Source organism: Capra hircus, chromosome 26 (assembly GCF_001704415.2).
Source record: "Capra hircus breed San Clemente chromosome 26, ASM170441v1, whole genome shotgun sequence".
Taxonomy (NCBI): Eukaryota; Metazoa; Chordata; class Mammalia; order Artiodactyla; family Bovidae; genus Capra; species Capra hircus.
In genome coordinates, this window is record NC_030833.1 from 2830001 (window position 1) to 2847500 (window position 17500).

At 52.4% G+C, this 17500-nt stretch overlaps 1 protein-coding gene across 8 annotated transcripts in view; it reads left to right on the plus strand.

Moving 5' to 3' along the window:
* The window catches only part of EBF3 (early B-cell factor 3), a 119332-nt gene that overhangs the window by 65301 nt on the left and 36531 nt on the right, over window positions 1–17500 (plus strand). For all 8 annotated transcript variants that reach the window (XM_018041657.1, XM_018041659.1, XM_018041661.1 and 5 more), the window contains exon 7: window positions 14102–14183. In XM_018041657.1, the coding sequence (XP_017897146.1) occupies window positions 14102–14183 (82 nt within the window). The remainder of the gene's footprint in view (window positions 1–14101; window positions 14184–17500) is intronic.

Here is a 17500-nt window from a genome sequence, read left to right on the forward strand (position 1 = left end):
GGGACCCCGCATCCCTGTGGATGTCACTGCGGGTCTGACACCGAGCTAATTGCAGGCAGTCATCTAGCTCTGGCTTCTGCAAAAATGGACATAAACACGGAGGGAAAACACAACAGTTGTTCTCATGAAGAGCAGCCTCGGGACAAAGACAAAGAATAAAAAATGTCTTTTGTATTTACTTGAAACAAATGAATGGTATCAGGTGAAAAATATCTGTCTGTGCTTGTTCAGATTTAAGGCCTACAAATTTGCACCTTATTTCAATTTCCTGCATGCACTGGAGGAAGTGCGAATAGCTTATTCAGAGGCAGATTAATGCAAAAGAGCTGAGGGGGGACATAAATCTACAAGCAGTGACTTGTACCATCATGTAAGTGTAATGATTATCAAACTGGAATCAGGGCTCGGAGTATCAGCTTAACACAGAGAAAATTTGCTTGATGTGAGAGTATTAAAGTCGTGCTATAATATATCCATATACTGTGACTAAATTTTATAGTTCATGAAGCATATTAGTATTACACTATATCCTGGTACATTCAAAAGGTGATTTCCATTTAGATGCTCATTTTTCATGAAGATAAATATGACATGAATCATAATTTCCCTGAAGTAAATATTACAAATAATAAAATACTCAGGCAAGCAAGTTGAGGAATGACAGTAATGTTTTCCATTTGTATGGTAAGTGACGAGCCTTGTGGACTATCAAGTAACAAATTGAATGTTTAATCTTTCTCCATGCAGATTGAGGGCGGCAGAGAAGCAGCGGTCTCACAGCAAATCGAGAGTTCTCTGGTGGGTCGTGAAGTATCAGCTATTTTGCCTTTGGAGGCCAATAGAGGGTGTCAGCAGAGCTTTGTCAAAATATATCACGAGCATGAAGTTGTAAAATTGCAATTTACAACAAAAAGACTTTGGGATAACGGGCAAATCTTAGGCATGCTAAATACATAGCAAATATTTAGAGAGGCTTTGCAAGCAATTTAAATATTGTTAGGGGGAGTTGCTTAGCATCTGTGGCGCATCCCAGAGGTAAGGAAAGAAACATATCCTATCAAACGGTAAATAGTCTATTTCAGATGATAAAAATATTCCTCAGCGACCAGCGGATGGAGTTAAGCTAATAGGTTGAAGGCTCCAGAATCAGGCACGACACACCTCTGGGCATCATGGCCGGCCACAGGACAGCAAATTTGCTGATCTGTCCTTACGTTTTGGGAGTTCCTCTGGGCCTCGGGGATGCAGGGGCCTGAGGCCTGGGATTGTGTCTCTGATCTCTGCGTGGTTGGCATGAGGCTGGGTCAGGGCCTCCCGGCACCCCAAGGGGCCCTCCAGGTCCCAGTTCAGGAGCGCTTGGAGGCACGGCCAGGGGATGATCTTTTTTGCTAAAGGTTCTGTTGTATATTAATTTTAAGTTGCAGTGTCTGTACTGCAAGGTGATGCCACTAGCATTTTGATTAAGGATTTTATACATGAAAAAATTTTCATTATCTGAGTTCCCAGAGCCCTCCTGATTGGTTGGCCACCTGACCCACAGCTGGGTCTCGCGGGCTGGGGTGGCCCTGGGGCGGAGGTGTGCCCTGCGCTGTGGTCTCTGCTACGGGAGCAATTAACGGGGCTCCTGACTCTCGGGAAAGTCATGACTCTCCACTGGCACTTCAGTGGGTTTTGCTCGTTTTCTGTTTCAGGAGGGTGAGGAAAGCACGTGGCATCGGAGGCATCATGAGCACGCAGGACAAGGCTGGGGTGGGGGGCGGCAACAGCGTTAAGAGTACGGCCTACTTTTATTGTTGCTTTTTTAAAACAGGATATTCTTCAGTTAATTTGTCTCGGTCGCTTTCCGTAATTCTTTGAACGTCTGCTCAGATTAAGGGTGAGGAGATGTAGTCCTTGAATGGGGGATGGAAGGGCTTGCTGTCTTATCAAATGAAGACAGGGACAGGACTGTGGGACTCACAGGGTTGTGCTGCTGGTGGTCAGCTCCCTGGGGGCTGCAGAACTCTCTGATCAGGAACTCCGCTGGGGGCAGCCGGAGAGTGAGGAGGGACGACCTAGCTGGGAGGAGGGTGGGTCCCAGGTCAGTCTGCAGGTGGGAGCTGCCTGTCGGTGGCACCAGGGCTTCCGCCTGCTCCCAGGACGCCGCCGTGGGGAGCCCTCTAGTGGGGACCGGCGGCACTGCGGCCTGTCTGGCATCAGCGTGGATGTTGTCCCCCCTGGACCCCCAGCTCAGGGTGGACCCCGCCCCAGTAGGAGGGAGGTGAAGTGGGGGACTTCTCGGTGGGCCCCGAGCGCGGTGATGGGAGCATGCTGGCTGTCCACGTGCTAGGCCAAGGCGACACACCTGTTCTCTGCAGAGCAGGCAGGGCCTTCCGGAAGGTGCTGAGCGGCCTTGTCAGGGCAGGTGCTGGTCCTGCTCGCTGACCATCCTGGAAAGTTGCTGCTGATCAGCAGGAGCGGAGTGGTGCTGGCTGGAGGCCGCCTGTACTCCTGGGGCTGCAGCGGGAGGTGGGTGGTGGTTTCCCTGCCGTGTTCTCTGTGTGCCACTCCCTGGCCCGCGCCCTGCCGTTTGTAGGGTCCTGTGTACACGCCGTGCATGCTGGGGTTTTGACAACTCTCTTACCTTTTTTTTTGTAATTGCAGAATCATAAAATATTTTAATTTCAAGGTTAGCAATTTTCCTTTGCATACTTAATTTATAATTAGCTGGTTTATAAACCTGTTCTGCGAATATGATTTTACTGTTGCCAAATGTTCTTCATGAATAATTAAGGGCAAATCCCTATTTATCAAATTATTAATATACCTAATAGCCTTGTTTTCGTAAACAATGCATTGGAGTTGGATTTAAAGGGAGCCCTTCTCCGAGGGATCTGGTGTTGGGTTCCCACCGTGGTGAGGACCCTCTCGGGGTGTCTGCACAGAGGGATGCTTGTGCTGCGTCGATGTCGCGCCCCCCCGGGGCTTCTTTCCTCCACAAAAGCGCAGGTATCAGTAGCTGGACAAACACAATGGCCATTCACCAGTGGGACTGGCCTCCCCGGCCCCGTGAACAATGTTGTTATTTGTTCCGAGCAGTTCAGCAGGAGCGTTTTTTGGAGGAAATGTAACAGATGAAACCATCCTTTCAGCCTTTCAAGGTCTCTTTTCGGCATAATCCTCCCCCACCATCCGCAGGATCCCGCTTTTCAAACTAGGAAAGCGACTCTCACGTGCAAGTTGGACCCAAGGACATAAAGAGCTGTGGTCCCGGTCCTCCAGCTGGGTGACCTGGATCCTTGAGGATTTGGGTCCAGAAGACAGAGGAAGAACTCCGGAACGTGCTTCAGTTGGGAGGAAAAATGAAAGCTCATGGGGTGTGTGTGTGTGTGTGTGTGTGTGTGTGTGCGCGTGCATGCATGCATGTGTGTAACACTCACCCGGGTGTGTGTGTGTGTAACACTCGCCTGGGGTGTCTGTGTGTGTAACACTCTCCCAGGAGTGTTTGTGACACTCACCCATGTATGTGTGTGTGTGTGTGAGACACTCGCCTGGGTGTGTGTGTGTAACACTTGCCCAGGGTGTGTATGTGTAACACTCGCCTGGGGGTGTGTGTGTAACACCCGGGGTGTGTGTGTGTGTGTAACACTCTCCCAGGAGTATTTGTGACACTCGCCCGTGTGTGTGTGACACTCGCCCGTGTGTGTGTGACACTCACCCAGGGTGTGTGTGTGTGTGTAACACTCGCCCGGGGGTGTGTGTGAGATACTCGCCCAGGGTGTGTGTGTGTGTGTGTATAACACTCTCCCAGGAGTGTTTGTGACACTCGCCCGTGTGTGTGTGTGTGTGTGTGTAACACTCGCCCAGGGTGTGTGTGTGTGTAACACTCACCCAGGGTGTGTTTGTGTGTGTGAGATACTCGTCCGGGGTGTGTGTGTGTGTAACACTCACCCAGGGTGTGTGTGTGTGTGTGTAACACTCCCCCAGGAGTGTTTGTGACACTCACCTGTGTGTGTGTGACACTCGCCCATGTGTGTAACACTCGTCCAGGGTGTGTGTGTGTGTGTAACACCCGGGTGTGTGTGTGTGACACACTCGCCCGGGTGTGTGTGTAACACTCGCCCAGGGTGTGTGTGTGTGTATAACACTCCCAGGAGTGTTTGTGACACTCGCCCATTTGTGTGTGTGAGACACTCACTCAGGGTGTGTGTGTGTGTATAACACTCCCAGGAGTGTTTGTGACACTCGCCCGTGTGTGTGTGTGAGATACTCGCCCGGGGTGTGTGTGTGTGTAATACTCGTCCAGGGTGTGTGTGTGTGTGTATAACACTCTCCCAGGAGTGTTTGCGACACTCGCCCGTGTTTGTGTGTGTGTGACACTCACCCAGGGTGTGTGTGTGTGTGTGTGAGATACTCGCCCGGGGTGTGTGTGTGTAACAGTCGCCCAGGGGGGGTGTGTGTGTAACACTTGCCTGGGTGTGTGTGTGTGTAACTCTCTCCCAGGAGTGTTTGTGACACTTACCTGTGTGTGTGTGTGAGACACTCGCCCGTGTGTGTGTAACACTAGTCCAGGGTGTGTGTGTGTGTGTAACACCCGGGGTGTGTGTGTGTGAGACACTCACCCAGGTGTGTGTGTGTAACACTCGCCTGGGGGTGTGTGCACGTGCATGTGTAACTCACAGCCCCGCCCTCCTCTGTGCCCATCAGCATCACCAAGGGCCGCAGGGCCGCTCCCTCTCGCTGTGCCAGTGCCCACGCCAGCCTCTCACCCACTGGAGGTCCCCAGCTGCCACCCCTTGGTAGTTCCAACAATCAGAACAACAAGCGAGCCCGTGACCCTGGTTCAGGACTATCTGCCTAGCGTCAAACTTGCGGGTGTGCCGCCTGGGGGTCCCTGGCTTCCCCAGCCGGGGAGCCCAGCCCGTGTCTGGGGTCGTTTAGGCACTGGCTTCCTCGGCGGGGGGCCTGTGTCCGGGGTGGCCATTGGTGGGTCTCCAGAAGGAGACGAGGGCCTTGCGGCCGTGTTCTCGGGGCGGCCGTGTGTGAGCCCCGCGCCATGTGTGCGCGACGCCGTGCGCATGATTCATTCCCGAGCAGTTTTAGCCCTCATAAAATATTCATTTTGGTTGTGCAGGGCCCTGTAATTGCCATCTCTCACCCTGAATTATTTATACCTTGCACAGACTGACAAAGCTTTGCCATGCGGCCCTAGATGAATCAGAAACATGGATCTTTGCTGCCAACAGCATTATAGTTTCACAAAATATGGCAGCAACGTCACTCTGGGCTGCCTCATCTCTAAATCCAGCTTTTCTTGATTTGACATTTTCTTTACTCTTCCATTGTCTTAGTCAGGCAGAAAGGTTGCCTCTTAACTTGAAGCAGCAACCTTTCTTGCTTGCATTATAGCCGCTGTGCTTGAGAGGACTAATGTATCTTTATTGCCCTTACTTTTTTATGCTCGGTAACAAGACAGTGCTTGGGCCCACTTTAGAGCCATATATTATACATTAGCGATAAAATGATGCAAATAGTCCTGAATACTCTTCAGACAGATAGTGGAGATCAGGCTGGATCGAGCTGCTTGTCACAGAAACAGACGAGAAAAGGTGTCTGGAACTTGGGCTTGGCCGCCCGCCCTTGGCTGTGGGCTGCAGGCCCAGCTGGAGGGTCCCAGGCGGGGCTGGCGACCTGTATGGGCCCCTTTGTGGGTGGAGGTGGCATGCCAGGCTCCCCACTCTCGGATCCTAAATGCATCTATTCAGCATCCAGCCTCTTCCCCAGCCTGGGCGCACCGGGACATCTCCACTTTGCAGCCGGGCGCTGACTGGTATTTCCTTGTGTTTCTCTGTTGCAGCCTGAACGCGCCTCCCTGCCTTGGGCGGGGACTCCGGGGGGTGGGACATGGGTGCGCACCGTCCCCACAGGCCCAGACTCGGGCATTTGGAAGGCATTGAGTCGGGATATTCAGGGGAACTGTGTATCATGAATTAGGTACTGGGAGGAGGGAGCGAAACTCCTCCACAGACCTTTCCAAACTGGAAAGGGGAGAGACCCGACGGATTCTGATGTGTCCAGAGTTCTGGTTTCGGAGCCGAGACAATGACAACCTGCAGCCGTTCCAGGGCAAGATGCCCACGTGCCCATGGGAAGGAGGGTTGGGGGTAGTCACGCGCAGGGCTACATGGGGCGCTGGGCCACAGCGACCGTGCCCGGAACACCTTGGTCCTTCCCAGAGCCACGGAAAGGGCTTAATTTATGGCTCCTGGCTCATCAACAAAGGGAGCGAAAGCGGGAAGGCTCGGAGCTGTTTCAAGTAATGGATGACCTGGACACACATTTCTCTTGTATTTGTTGACACGCAGGAGTAATGAAGTTAAAGCTTTGCACACATGTGCCCCTCATTAAGCTGCATTACCTGCATTAAAACTAATAATTGCCACTCAGAGCTAGGCTCCCATTAATCATTTATAATGTTTTAATAAGTTTTTAATCAGGACCTAAAAGGCTAGAGAGGCCGGTGCAGGCAGGTCCGACACGGGCGTCCTGTGTGCAGGCACAGGCTTGATTTAAAATGTGATTTTTTTTTATTATTAATTCAGCCCACAATGATGATGGTTCTTAATTAAGCAAGCTGGCATGGACGAGGTAAAATGTGTGTCTGAATAGGGAAAGGCGAATAAGGTCTTCCCCACGTGGAGATTGGCGGGGCCGGGGCGGGTGGGGGTGCAGAGAAAACCTCAAACAAAAAACCTGCACGTTTGTTTTGAGGATTCTTCCTGTCGCCGGCAGAGATCAGAATGGCAAGAAGAGCCGTCCCCGTATCTTCAGATCCCTCTGCACGCACCCAGTACGGTGGGAGAGGTTTGAAGCCCTAAGTTCGGATAAGCAGAGGCACTTAATCTCCGCACACAAAGTCTTTGTAAAAGTCTCCCCTGGAGCTGGCAACAAGTCAGGGGGTGCATCTGATGTGAGCCCAGTGATGCTGGCATTTTTCTTAAATAAGGAGCTTCGTGATCAGAGCTGGCAAATAGAGCAGTGTCCAGAGGGAGTGAGGAAGCGGTTTTAATGAGCCCGCAGCGAAAGACAAAATACAGGCTGATTGACAGGGCGAATGATCTGCTGGGGAAATAATGTCAAAGCCGCGTCGCCCATTAGAAATAGAGAAATAGGTAAAGGGGGAAAGAGAGAGAGGCGCTTGAAACAAGAGCCCTGGTGTAAATAGAGCGCACTTCACGTTTCTTTTGTGTTGTGCAGTTGACTTCTTTTAAACAGATAACCTTATCAAAACTATCATGAACTATCAGGAACAGTTACAGAAATTACTAACTAGAATCCTGACAGCGAGTCGGGGAGGGTAACTGACAGAGCGTGGAGCTCGGGCGCTTGTGTGCTGCAAGCGCGTCTGCCTGGGTTTTACTTATCTGAGCGCATTGAAACCACCCAGAAAAGTTTAATGCGAGTCACACAAATTTCTCCAAAAGGAGGGCTCGGCAGGATCTTTTCTGGGGGTGGAGATGGAACTGGCCGGCAAAGCTATTAAATCCCATCAGATCTCTTTGGCATCATTTTAATGAGAATCATCACACGCGGTACAAGATCATGGTATCTATAAGTGCCTCTTGACAGCCGCCGCTGAAATTGTGATGAAAAGGAAAACCATTATAGCAGAAATTTAGCGATAAGGCCCTTTGGAGGGATGGTGGGGCCTGGTGTGGCTCTAGACCTCGAAGGGTTAATTTTCTAAACCTAATAATGTTCGATAGTGAGGTATTTGTCGGGAGATAAAGAAGTGATAGAATCTGGGAAGTGGGTCCCTTGGCGATTGTAGTACAAATATTGTTAATGCGGTGTGGTTACCACGGCAAGGGAAGTAAAATAGCTCCAGTCCACTGGAGACAGCCTCGGCCACAGTAGAGCAGGAACCTCCAGACAAAGGCCAGTAATTGCTGAACCATGAGTCAAGCCGTGGATCCTCTCAAATCCTCCTCGATCTGCATTTACATGCAGGATATCATGCGTGCTGGGGGACGGCGCCCACGGGGACCGGGAGGCCCCCGTGGGGAGTTGGGCGGCCCCAGCCCTCCCGCTTGGGCGGGGGAGGGGGTGGGCCTCATCAAGGCCATCTGGGCCCAGCTGTAAAATTCAATCCCGTCCCCCCTCCGGGCCCTCCGTGATGACGTCATGCAGGCACTATGAGTATATGAGACCCATAACTTGAAATGTACAAGAATTTAATAAGTCTGGTGTTAAAGCAATTTGTCATGGCATATTTGAAGAATAAATCAGACTAATGGAGCAGATTTCCCCTCCTGTACGGCATTACAGGACATGAGCCCAGTCACAGCTAATGGCAGGAGTGGAGGAAAAAAAAGAGGCCTGACATTAAGACCCTCGCATTTTGGAAATCCGATACGTATTGACCTGTGTACTATCTCAGTGCACAGATCTGATGTCAGCAGAGTGTACTCGTGTATAGGAACTGCTCATTACAGGTTTTCTGAGGAAGCACATTGTCTGCGAGCCCCAGAAGCCGATCGGCTAGGATTGCTCAGTAATCAATACTGCAGCGACTGATGGCCCGGCGTGCACACACCACAGCTGCGGCCACCCTTTCAGGGACTTCCCAGTAATTATCCGGGGCTCCGCCGAAGCACTCCCCCACCGGTCACTTTCTTATCAGTCAGGGGAAAGTCTCCTGAAGGCTCTATCTTTTAATTTGACTCTTTTTAACTGTTTCCTTTCAAGGGGGCAGGTGGGGCTGCAGCCACCGGCGCCCTGGCTGGGGCCGCTGTCCTGGGGGAGGGTGCGGGGTGGACACCTCGTGGAGTGACCCACTTCAGAGTGAACAGTCCGGTGGCATTTAGTCCAGTCACAGGCTGGGCAGCCACTGCCATCTACTCACAGATGTTTCTGCTGGCCCCCAGAGACCCCTCTGCCCATCAGACACTTGCTCCCCTTACCCCCACGCCCCACCACCCTGCAGCTGCCAGCTGGGGTGTCCTTCCCCACTGCATCTGCTGGGTGGTTTTTTTGACTCATTTTCCTGGTCAAGGTTACTAGGTATGAAGAGTTTCCTGGTTTGGGGTTCTGGATTCAGTAACTGAAAACGGGGTCATCTGGGATGGGGGTCCCTGCTGTTGGGGAACCCCGGAAGCTGTCAGCCATGATTCACACACAAATGCTTTGGGACTCTTGACCGGTAACCCAGAGGCAGGTCCATCGGTATCAGTTTGCTGCTTGTTAAGAGCTCAGCCTTGAGATGGAAAATTGAGCACCACCCCTCCAGGTTCCAGTGCTTTTCAGTGCTGGGCTCAGATTTCCCATGTTGCCATGATGGAGGGCCAGGAGCAGAGGTCTGCGAGCTGGGACTGAGGCTGGGGTCCGGTGAGGGAGGGGCTGTGGGAGGTGGAGCTCTGTCCTGGGGGTGGGCTCCATGAGCTTGGGCCCACCGGGGATCTGGGGTCAAGGCCTCCTGCCTCAAAGCTCACGGTCCCCTCCGTTTCCAAGCACCAGCAAGACCAGGCCTGGGGACAGTCTAAGACTTGACAACTAAAAAAATAAATATTGCATATAGGGTTTCTTGAGAGGCCGTGAACAGGTTGTTTCAGACACGTGATACCCACGTGCAAAAGACGAGCCTCGAGACAGTTCGAAGCCTCCTTTTCCTCCTCAGTCACCAGGTGTGCACGCCAAGCCCATTGCCTTTCTAAGGAGACAATCTATTTCTCCTTTGACCAGAGGGAAAGAAATCATTATTCCATGATTAGTGGCTTTGGTTAGGTAAGGCGGAAGGCGGCGGGGATGAGCTGTATTAATTACCCCACGCTTGCCGGCGAGACCGCCTTCTCAGTGACTTGGCCACTGGGAAGTTGCGGCTTTTGATAGAAGTGGGCAAGTTCTGAGCTCCTGGAAGCGGGAGGAAGGCACTGCTGTCAGATGAGAGACATCTCATCAGCTTTTCTCTGACAAACCAAATTCATTCCTTATGTAATTGATAACGGCCTTGGCCAATTACTTCACACATTACAATACACAGAGGCCCCCTTTACAGGTTTTGCAGGGCTGTAATTAGCTATGCTAATATCCCCTTTATTGGCCCTAATATTGCTCAACACCTTTTGCCATCCTGGAACCCACTAGAGCCCCATGGCCTGTCAGGACCGCTGATTATTGAGAAGGATAGCTTTAATCAAACATAATTGCAGTTAATTTTTCTCTCCTGCTCTGTTGCCAACGTCTAATGCCACGGACTCCTTGATATTCCATTAAATTACAATTAAACAGCCTCCTTTGTTTCTGATTGTCCTGAACAACACCACAAAGTTCTGTAGCCGCTTAAAGGAGAGTGTTTGGTCCTAATTGCCTGCGCGCTCACAAAGGGCCAATTTACACAATACCCATGTAGAATTTAAACAGTTCATAATGTAATGGATATTACACAGGAGCCTAACACTACAATTAAAATGATTTTCATCAGATAGAGAAGCTCTGGTTAATCAGCTTCATAAAAGTAAATATAAAGAGCTAATTCATAGCTTAAACACACAGAAAGGAGCAGACTCAGATTAGTCACTGCGGAGGGGGCTCGCCCCTTACCGTGGGATACCCGGGGTGGGCCCCGGTGTAAACGGTGGGCCGTGTTACCCGAGCCGCGTGCAGGGCGCCCGGGTCCTGCCGCGAGCACTTCCGGTGGCGCCGTTCGCCACGAGGCGGCAATGATGTCTGGCGACCACGCTGAACCTTCCGCCGAGGGCGCAACCCCGCCCGAGCGGCATGGGAACCGACCCTGCAGAAGGGCAGGCAGCCTCGGGCTCTGGCTAGCGCTCTCAGGGGCCGGACCCACGGCCCTGCTCTCGCCGCCCCCAGGTGGAGGACCCCGGACCCACCCTCATAGGATGATGCTCTTGAGTTGAGACGCGCATGCTGTTCTCAGCGCTCCTAAGCGCCAGGGGGGGCTCACCCGCGGGGGCCCTCGCCTAATCCCCGCTGGCTCTAAAAGAGGAAACCCGATGTCCAAAGTCACGTGCCCGCACCTTCCCCCTTCTCCTCACCGCTGAGAACTTGCCCAGGGTTTTGCGCGCAGTTTGCAAGCAGAATATTGCCGGGGAGTTTCGACTGACGTGTAGCAATGTGCCCTGAGCTGCCGCTTCCCCTCCTGCCTGGGAGAAACAAGTAAATAAAGCCCATATTTCAAGCTTGATTTACTCTGGTACCTACTGTGAAAGATGATGACTCTTTAGGGAAATAAAGACAGGGTCAGGGAATTAGTGTACATAATGGTCATTTTGATGATGGGCCAACAGATGCAACCGGGAACGCACTGTACACAATTAAGCATAATGTACTAATGACAGGTTAGAATTTTTATCGCCTCTTTGCCATCCAGCAGCAAATCCATGGTTAGCAGTAATAAAGAGTTTATTGGTGTTAAAGCCAAAGATTTTCTGACATAGGAAAGATTTTTCCTTTCATAACGAGAGTATTAAATCCTTTGTGTACCAGACTCTAGAAGTGAGATATGTAAAGTGCTTGTCAGATATACCTTAGGAAAAGGCCAATTAAAGGGTAATTGAGTAAAGGATGAGAATTACCATCCGACCTCATGTGTGCGTCCCTTCTCAGCCTCCCCAGATGGCAGGGAGGCCCCTGCAGGTGGAGATCCAGGCTGGGTGAGTCCTTTGGATGGTTCGGTGCGCTGGACTGGACCGCCCACCGAGGGGAGGCCCGATCGAATCCTCCAGGAACAGGAAGGAGGGCAGAAACTGGGCACAGGCCTCCTCTTCCTCCTCTGTCTGTCCCCACGTGTGTTGGGCCTTGTTTGGTCTGAGTAACTGGGGCCCGATGCTGGGGAGGAACCCAGCTCTGAAGGCCCCACGCCCAGGCCTATAGGTCTCTCCCAGGTGCTTTTGCTGCTCTTCAGAAACTTGGAAAAGAACGCTACTGATGCCTACATGGCCAGAACGTGTAAGCGTGTGTGTCCACAGTGGAGCCCCAAGATGTCTGGGATGGCTCCGGGGCCCAGCACCCCACTTTGCCCCTCTCTGTAGCCGCCAGCAGTCAAGGCCCATGGTGACCTCACACGGCATGGCCGTGCAGGCTCGATGCCCACTCTGCCCCCCTGGAGGTGAAAGGGCGAGTGGGCTAGAGAGACAGCAAGGGCTTGGAAGACGCCTGCTCTGGAGGGGGGAGATCAAGCCCCGAATGAAGGGCTCCGCCGGCCGGCTCCACGCGGCTGAGCGGCTCTGGCCCGCAGATGAGCCGGCTGGTAATGTGTGGAGTAATTGCACCGGAGTGGCTGTCCCCAAAGTGGAAACCTAATTGCCTGACAGGACGATAACTCGGTGACGCCCTCACCTTGTTAGGGCCTTCCTGATGCGGTCGGGTGCCGGGTGGCCGCAGGTGCGCCTAATTTACCTCGCTGCGGAGCTCGTGGAGCTTAATTGCACAGTGGTTGTTAGGAGAAATTGGTGGGTGGACGGCCGGGTGGCTTACTGTACGTGACGGCAGATGGTGTTCAGAGGCGCGGCAAGCTGAGTGTATAGGTGAGGCGAGTTAATAAAAGATGTAAATTCCTGCCTAAAATAGTGAGGCCGCGCGGGATATAAGGAAATTTAATTAAGTGGCCACTATTCTTTTTCCCCCGCCAGTCAGTTGGGTGTTCCTCTGCTCTGGTGGAAAGTCATCCCGGATACGCTGGGAGACATGAATCTCCGTCTTCTGGATCTTTTTTATTTTCTGAGATGATAAGCTACTGCAAGGAACCTTGGCTTTCAGGTTGAAGTCAAGGCTATCACGTGAAGCTTCATAAAAACTGGGTCATCATCCAGTGGAACGTTGAGATTCGGGAGGAAAATGGAGAAGATGAGTGTTGATGGCCGTGTGGATGCGTGTCAGCCCAGAGGCCCTGGCTTTGTTGGGCTCAGGACGCCCGTGGCCTTCTTGAGAGGAGGCAGCGGTGGTGGAGGTCTGAGACTCCCATTCTCCCATGGCCGGGGGTACAGCCAGGCCTCCTGGGGTCCGTGCACCTCTGTCACAAGTCAGGGCATTGGAGTTTGTCCCGGAGCACGTGGGCGTGTGGAGGATGGCGTCTCAGCACTTTGGAGACCCCTGAAACGTCATGCTTCCCAGCAAGACCAGGCCTGGGTGGGGAACAGGACCCCTTCCACGTCCTGCCTCGCTCTCCAGCCAGGGCGTTGAGCGTTTCCCTGCCGCACATGGGGGCCTTGATCAGTCCCTTAAAACCACACATAGGCCTTTCACAGACATCGCTGCCCTGAAAACAACATCCCCAATTTTCTCTTAAGATGTGTACTTACTGTAACTTGAAAAACTCCTTTAAAAGTGTGGCAACCCAAGCAGTGGTGGCCCCATAGGGTTGGGCTGCCAGGTAGAATTCACGCCCTGTTAAATTTGAATTTCAGATAAACTTTTTTTTTTTTTTTAAGGATAGATATAGGCTTTGGAATTCTCAAGTGGATCAGTGGTAAAGAATCTGCCTGCCAAGGCAGGAGACACAGGAGATGCGGGTTCAGTCCCTGGGTTGGGAAGATCCCCTAGAGGAGGAAATGGCAACCCACTCCAGTATTCTTGCCTGGAGAATCCCATGGACAGAGGAGCCTGGTGGGCTACAGTCCATGGGGTTGCAAAGAGCTGGACACGACTGAGCAACTGAGCATGCATGCATGCTTTGGGACAGGCCTGTCCAAACATTATTCATTGTTTATCTGAAATTCAGTTTTGACTAGGTATTCTGTGTTTTTATTTGCTGAAGTTGGCAGCCCTCTCTAGGGTGGACAGGTCTCCAGGGGTTAATGGTTGTGCAAAGATCCAGGTGAGAAATGGCCAGTCCAAGGCACAGTTGTTATTTTAGAGCTTGGAAAAGCCCCAGCCCTCAAAACAAATGTAAGTCACTCCTTCTGCACGTGGAGACACTGGGCGCTGGACCTGGGGGTGCCTGCCTGGCTGCCCCCGGCTCTCTCTCTCTCTATCGCCCCCTACAGGGCAGCCAGCAGATGGCGTGGGGTCGTTTCCCTGGCTCCCCAGGCAAGAGTACCTTTCAAAAACTTTGTGTCTTTTGTCTGATAACCCTAACAAATATCCATTTTTTGTATCTTTGTAGATTCTTTCTAAAGTTTTTCCTCAAGTGCAATCAGAACTGTTTGAAGAATGCAGGCAACCCCCGGGACATGCGAAGATTCCAGGTACGCGATTCTGGACCGCGGTCTGCACTCGGAGTACGAAAGTCGAATTCTCTGGTGTGCAGTGGTTTGGGGAGTCAGTGTCTAGTTCTCAGGGGCCTGGGTGCAAACCAGGATGGGTTCATTTGATGGAACCTTTAAATCGAATGCTTTGAAATGATGTGGCAGCTTGCATTGGCCAGAGCTATGCAGCCCGCTGAGACATACATTAGAGTGAGGTCTGCTCTGGAAACATGATGTGAGTTTCTGCTCTGATGAGGGGGTATGTGTGTGTGCCTCTTGCAGTGGGCACACGGCCCGGCTCTGCACGTTAGGCGGCAGGGCACCCTGAAATCAGAGGAATCAGAGCTGTAGGTTAGGTTGGAGTCTGTCTTATATTCAACCATGATGAGTGCTATGGGTGTGTTACAGAGACTTGAAGGATCTTTCCAAGTCAAGGCCTCCTAAGGTTAGCGTCTCACTTAGTCTCTTCCCTGCTTCTCGCTTGGCTGGTTAGACTTTGGGGGCCACACCGAAGATCTCCCTTAGGCATGGCCTGGCCTGTTGTGGGGAACACCACTGGGTAATACGTGCGGTCCCCTCCCAGGATGGAGGGGCCGCCTCTTGGCGGGGCTGGACTTGTTCCAGCCAGGCCTCCTCCAGTTGCAGGCTGTTCCCCTGCTCAGCTTCCCTCCCCCCAGGAATCCCCTGATTCCTCGCCTACAAGCTGGACTGCGTCCCTGCACCCAGGCTGGCTCGTCCTCTGCTTGGCCTCAGATCCCAGGATTTGCTCTCAAGGAGCGAGATGGCAAGCCAGTTTGGGGTTCACTTGGTTTTCAGTTGGATAAACTACAATCCAGTCACGTTGTTCTTGCCTTTGTGAATGACCGGGAGGTGGCTTCAGGGGAAGGGTGCTCAGCACACAGGATGGATTATTTTACTGACTTTCATCATAAAAATATCTGGGCCGGGACACAGAACTGGTCCTTACCTGCCAGCGAAGAACGTGGGCCCCCATTGCTAGGCTGGGTATTGCCAGATGGTTCTTCTTTGGCATTTGATTTACCATCAAATCACTCAAGGCTTTTCTGGAAATGTAAGTGGTGCTTCAGTCTTCGGGTGAAACACCGGACCCCTGTCTTGACATCCAGCCCAGCAGTCAGGGGGTGGAGCCAGCAGCCAGCCCACAGTCAGGTGCAGGAGTCACGTGTCTCCTGTAGGCAGTGGGCCTGCTTCCGGTCCTCGGGCGCAGGGCTCCACACCGGTCCATTGGGTGGACCGGAGGTCACACGAGGCTCAGCAGTGGCCACAGGCAGCCTCGGGCGCACGTGGCCTGCAGTTCCTAGAAGGGCCTCCTCCAGTGTCTGGAGCTGCTCGCCCTGCCTCTCAGGAGACTTAGCTGAGCTGAGCAGCAGGTCAGGGCTTGCATGCGTTTCCAGCCTGTATCAGTCTCAGCAACTTTCCGTAGGTGCATGGCGGGGCTGGCCGGCTGCGAAACGGAACACAGCCCGCCACGCTCTCTGCTCAGCGACACTTTTCCCTTGGCGACTGACCTACATAGAGACGACAGAGCAGAGATGGTGTCCTTTTGTGTGCTTACTTTTACCCTTTCTTGTTTCTTGAACTTATCATGGTCGAGGAATGGAGAGGGTCAGGTGTGTGGCTCAGGGTTACTTCTGTGTCTCTGCATCCCACGTGGGGGCGTGTTGGTCGAGGCCCCTCTGTGCCCAGGGCAGGGACTGGCAGACAGGCTGCCAGGAGGGCACCTGCGTGACCCTGGCATCAAGCCTGCCAGGCCAGTAGTGGTCCCAGAGCGGGGTCAGAGCCACCCCTGACAGGGCGGCAGGGATGTCTCACCCTGGACCTGGGGACGCTGGACTGGCAGTGATGCTGGCATTATTTCGAGGCTCAGAGGGGCCTGTGCTGTGGAGACTTGCACAATCTTGGCAGTGCCCACAGTGATAGAGGGTCATCCAGGAAGATGGTCCCTCCCTTGGCGGGGGGGAGTCCAATGGGTACTTGTCATACCTTGCCGTCTTCTTGTGGGGCCTGAGACTTTTATAAGACATTAGTTACTCACAGACACCTTGACATACAAATACGTAGAATACCTTTACATATAAATATGTAGCTTTGCCTTTTTGAAAACCTTTTCCTTATAATCAGTTTTATCTGTCATTTTTTTAAACTAGCAGACTTTTTATAAGAACAGTTTAAGGTTTACAGAAAAGTTTCACAGAAAGCGTGAAGAATCCCCACGAGCGCCTGGCCGCCCTGCCCTGCCCCATCTCTGCCCCCCAACTCTCCCCTGCATCTTGCGTGTGTGGCTCCTTGTTCACGGAGGCTTGCCATAGCTGAGGCTTTTACGCCACCTCGTGTGGCAGGCTTTGACGTGTGCCCACCTCCTGGTGCCCCCATACCTGCCCAGGTGTTCTCTGTGAGGCTGTGGTTCTCTGGGTGTAGCTGGCCCTCCCTGCTGTCTGAACAAGAACCGGGGCTCCCCGCACCCCAGATCCAGGCTCTGGCTCACGTCTGGGCTCACGTCTCAGCTACCCCAGGTCTCCCAGAGATAATGCATTATGCAGCGCCCCTCTGTTCAAGGTGGATCTCAGGGCCGGTGTCTTTTCCTGTTTCCTGAGTTGTTAGCTAGGCGGGGGTACCGATTCTGGGGTGCTTGTCGCAAGCTCCCCGGGGAAGGTGTCCCTGGGAGCAAGGCTGTCCCTGCCAGCGTGACTTCCTTCTTTACTCCTGTGAAGTACTGAGACTGGGGAGGGCCTGAACCTGGATCAGGGCCAGTCATCCCTCCAGCAGGAAGCTCGTTCCCCAGACAGAGTGGTCCTCACCTTCCTCACTGTGAACGTGAGAAAGGATACTTTCCCTGCTCAGAAACCACTTTATTCCTATTCAGCTCGGTCTTTTCAGATGCAAAAACGTTCATTACCAGACACTGGCTGTAACTGTGACATTGACCTGGGCTCATTTGATGATAGAATGTGGGCAGTAGAAATAGCTTCTGATTTATGAAGCCTTTTTGGGGGAGGGGGAGGGGAGCGGGGACAACTCTGAATCCTCACAACTCCTCAAGGAAGGACAGTCTCCAGTGAACCCATTTTAATTAGATAAACTATCTAATCAATATGTGAACAGATCAATCAAAACGGTAGCTTTAAGACGAGTGGCTGGAGGGGTGTTTCTGCAGCTAATGGCGAAGAAGAATTTTTCCCTCTGAATTGGATTCACTTGTTAGCATAATAGGAGATTAAACTGTAATTAGTGCAGCGGGTTTGGAAGAGAAGCAATCTTGAGTCACAACAAAACAACCCACCCACCCCATTAGCCGA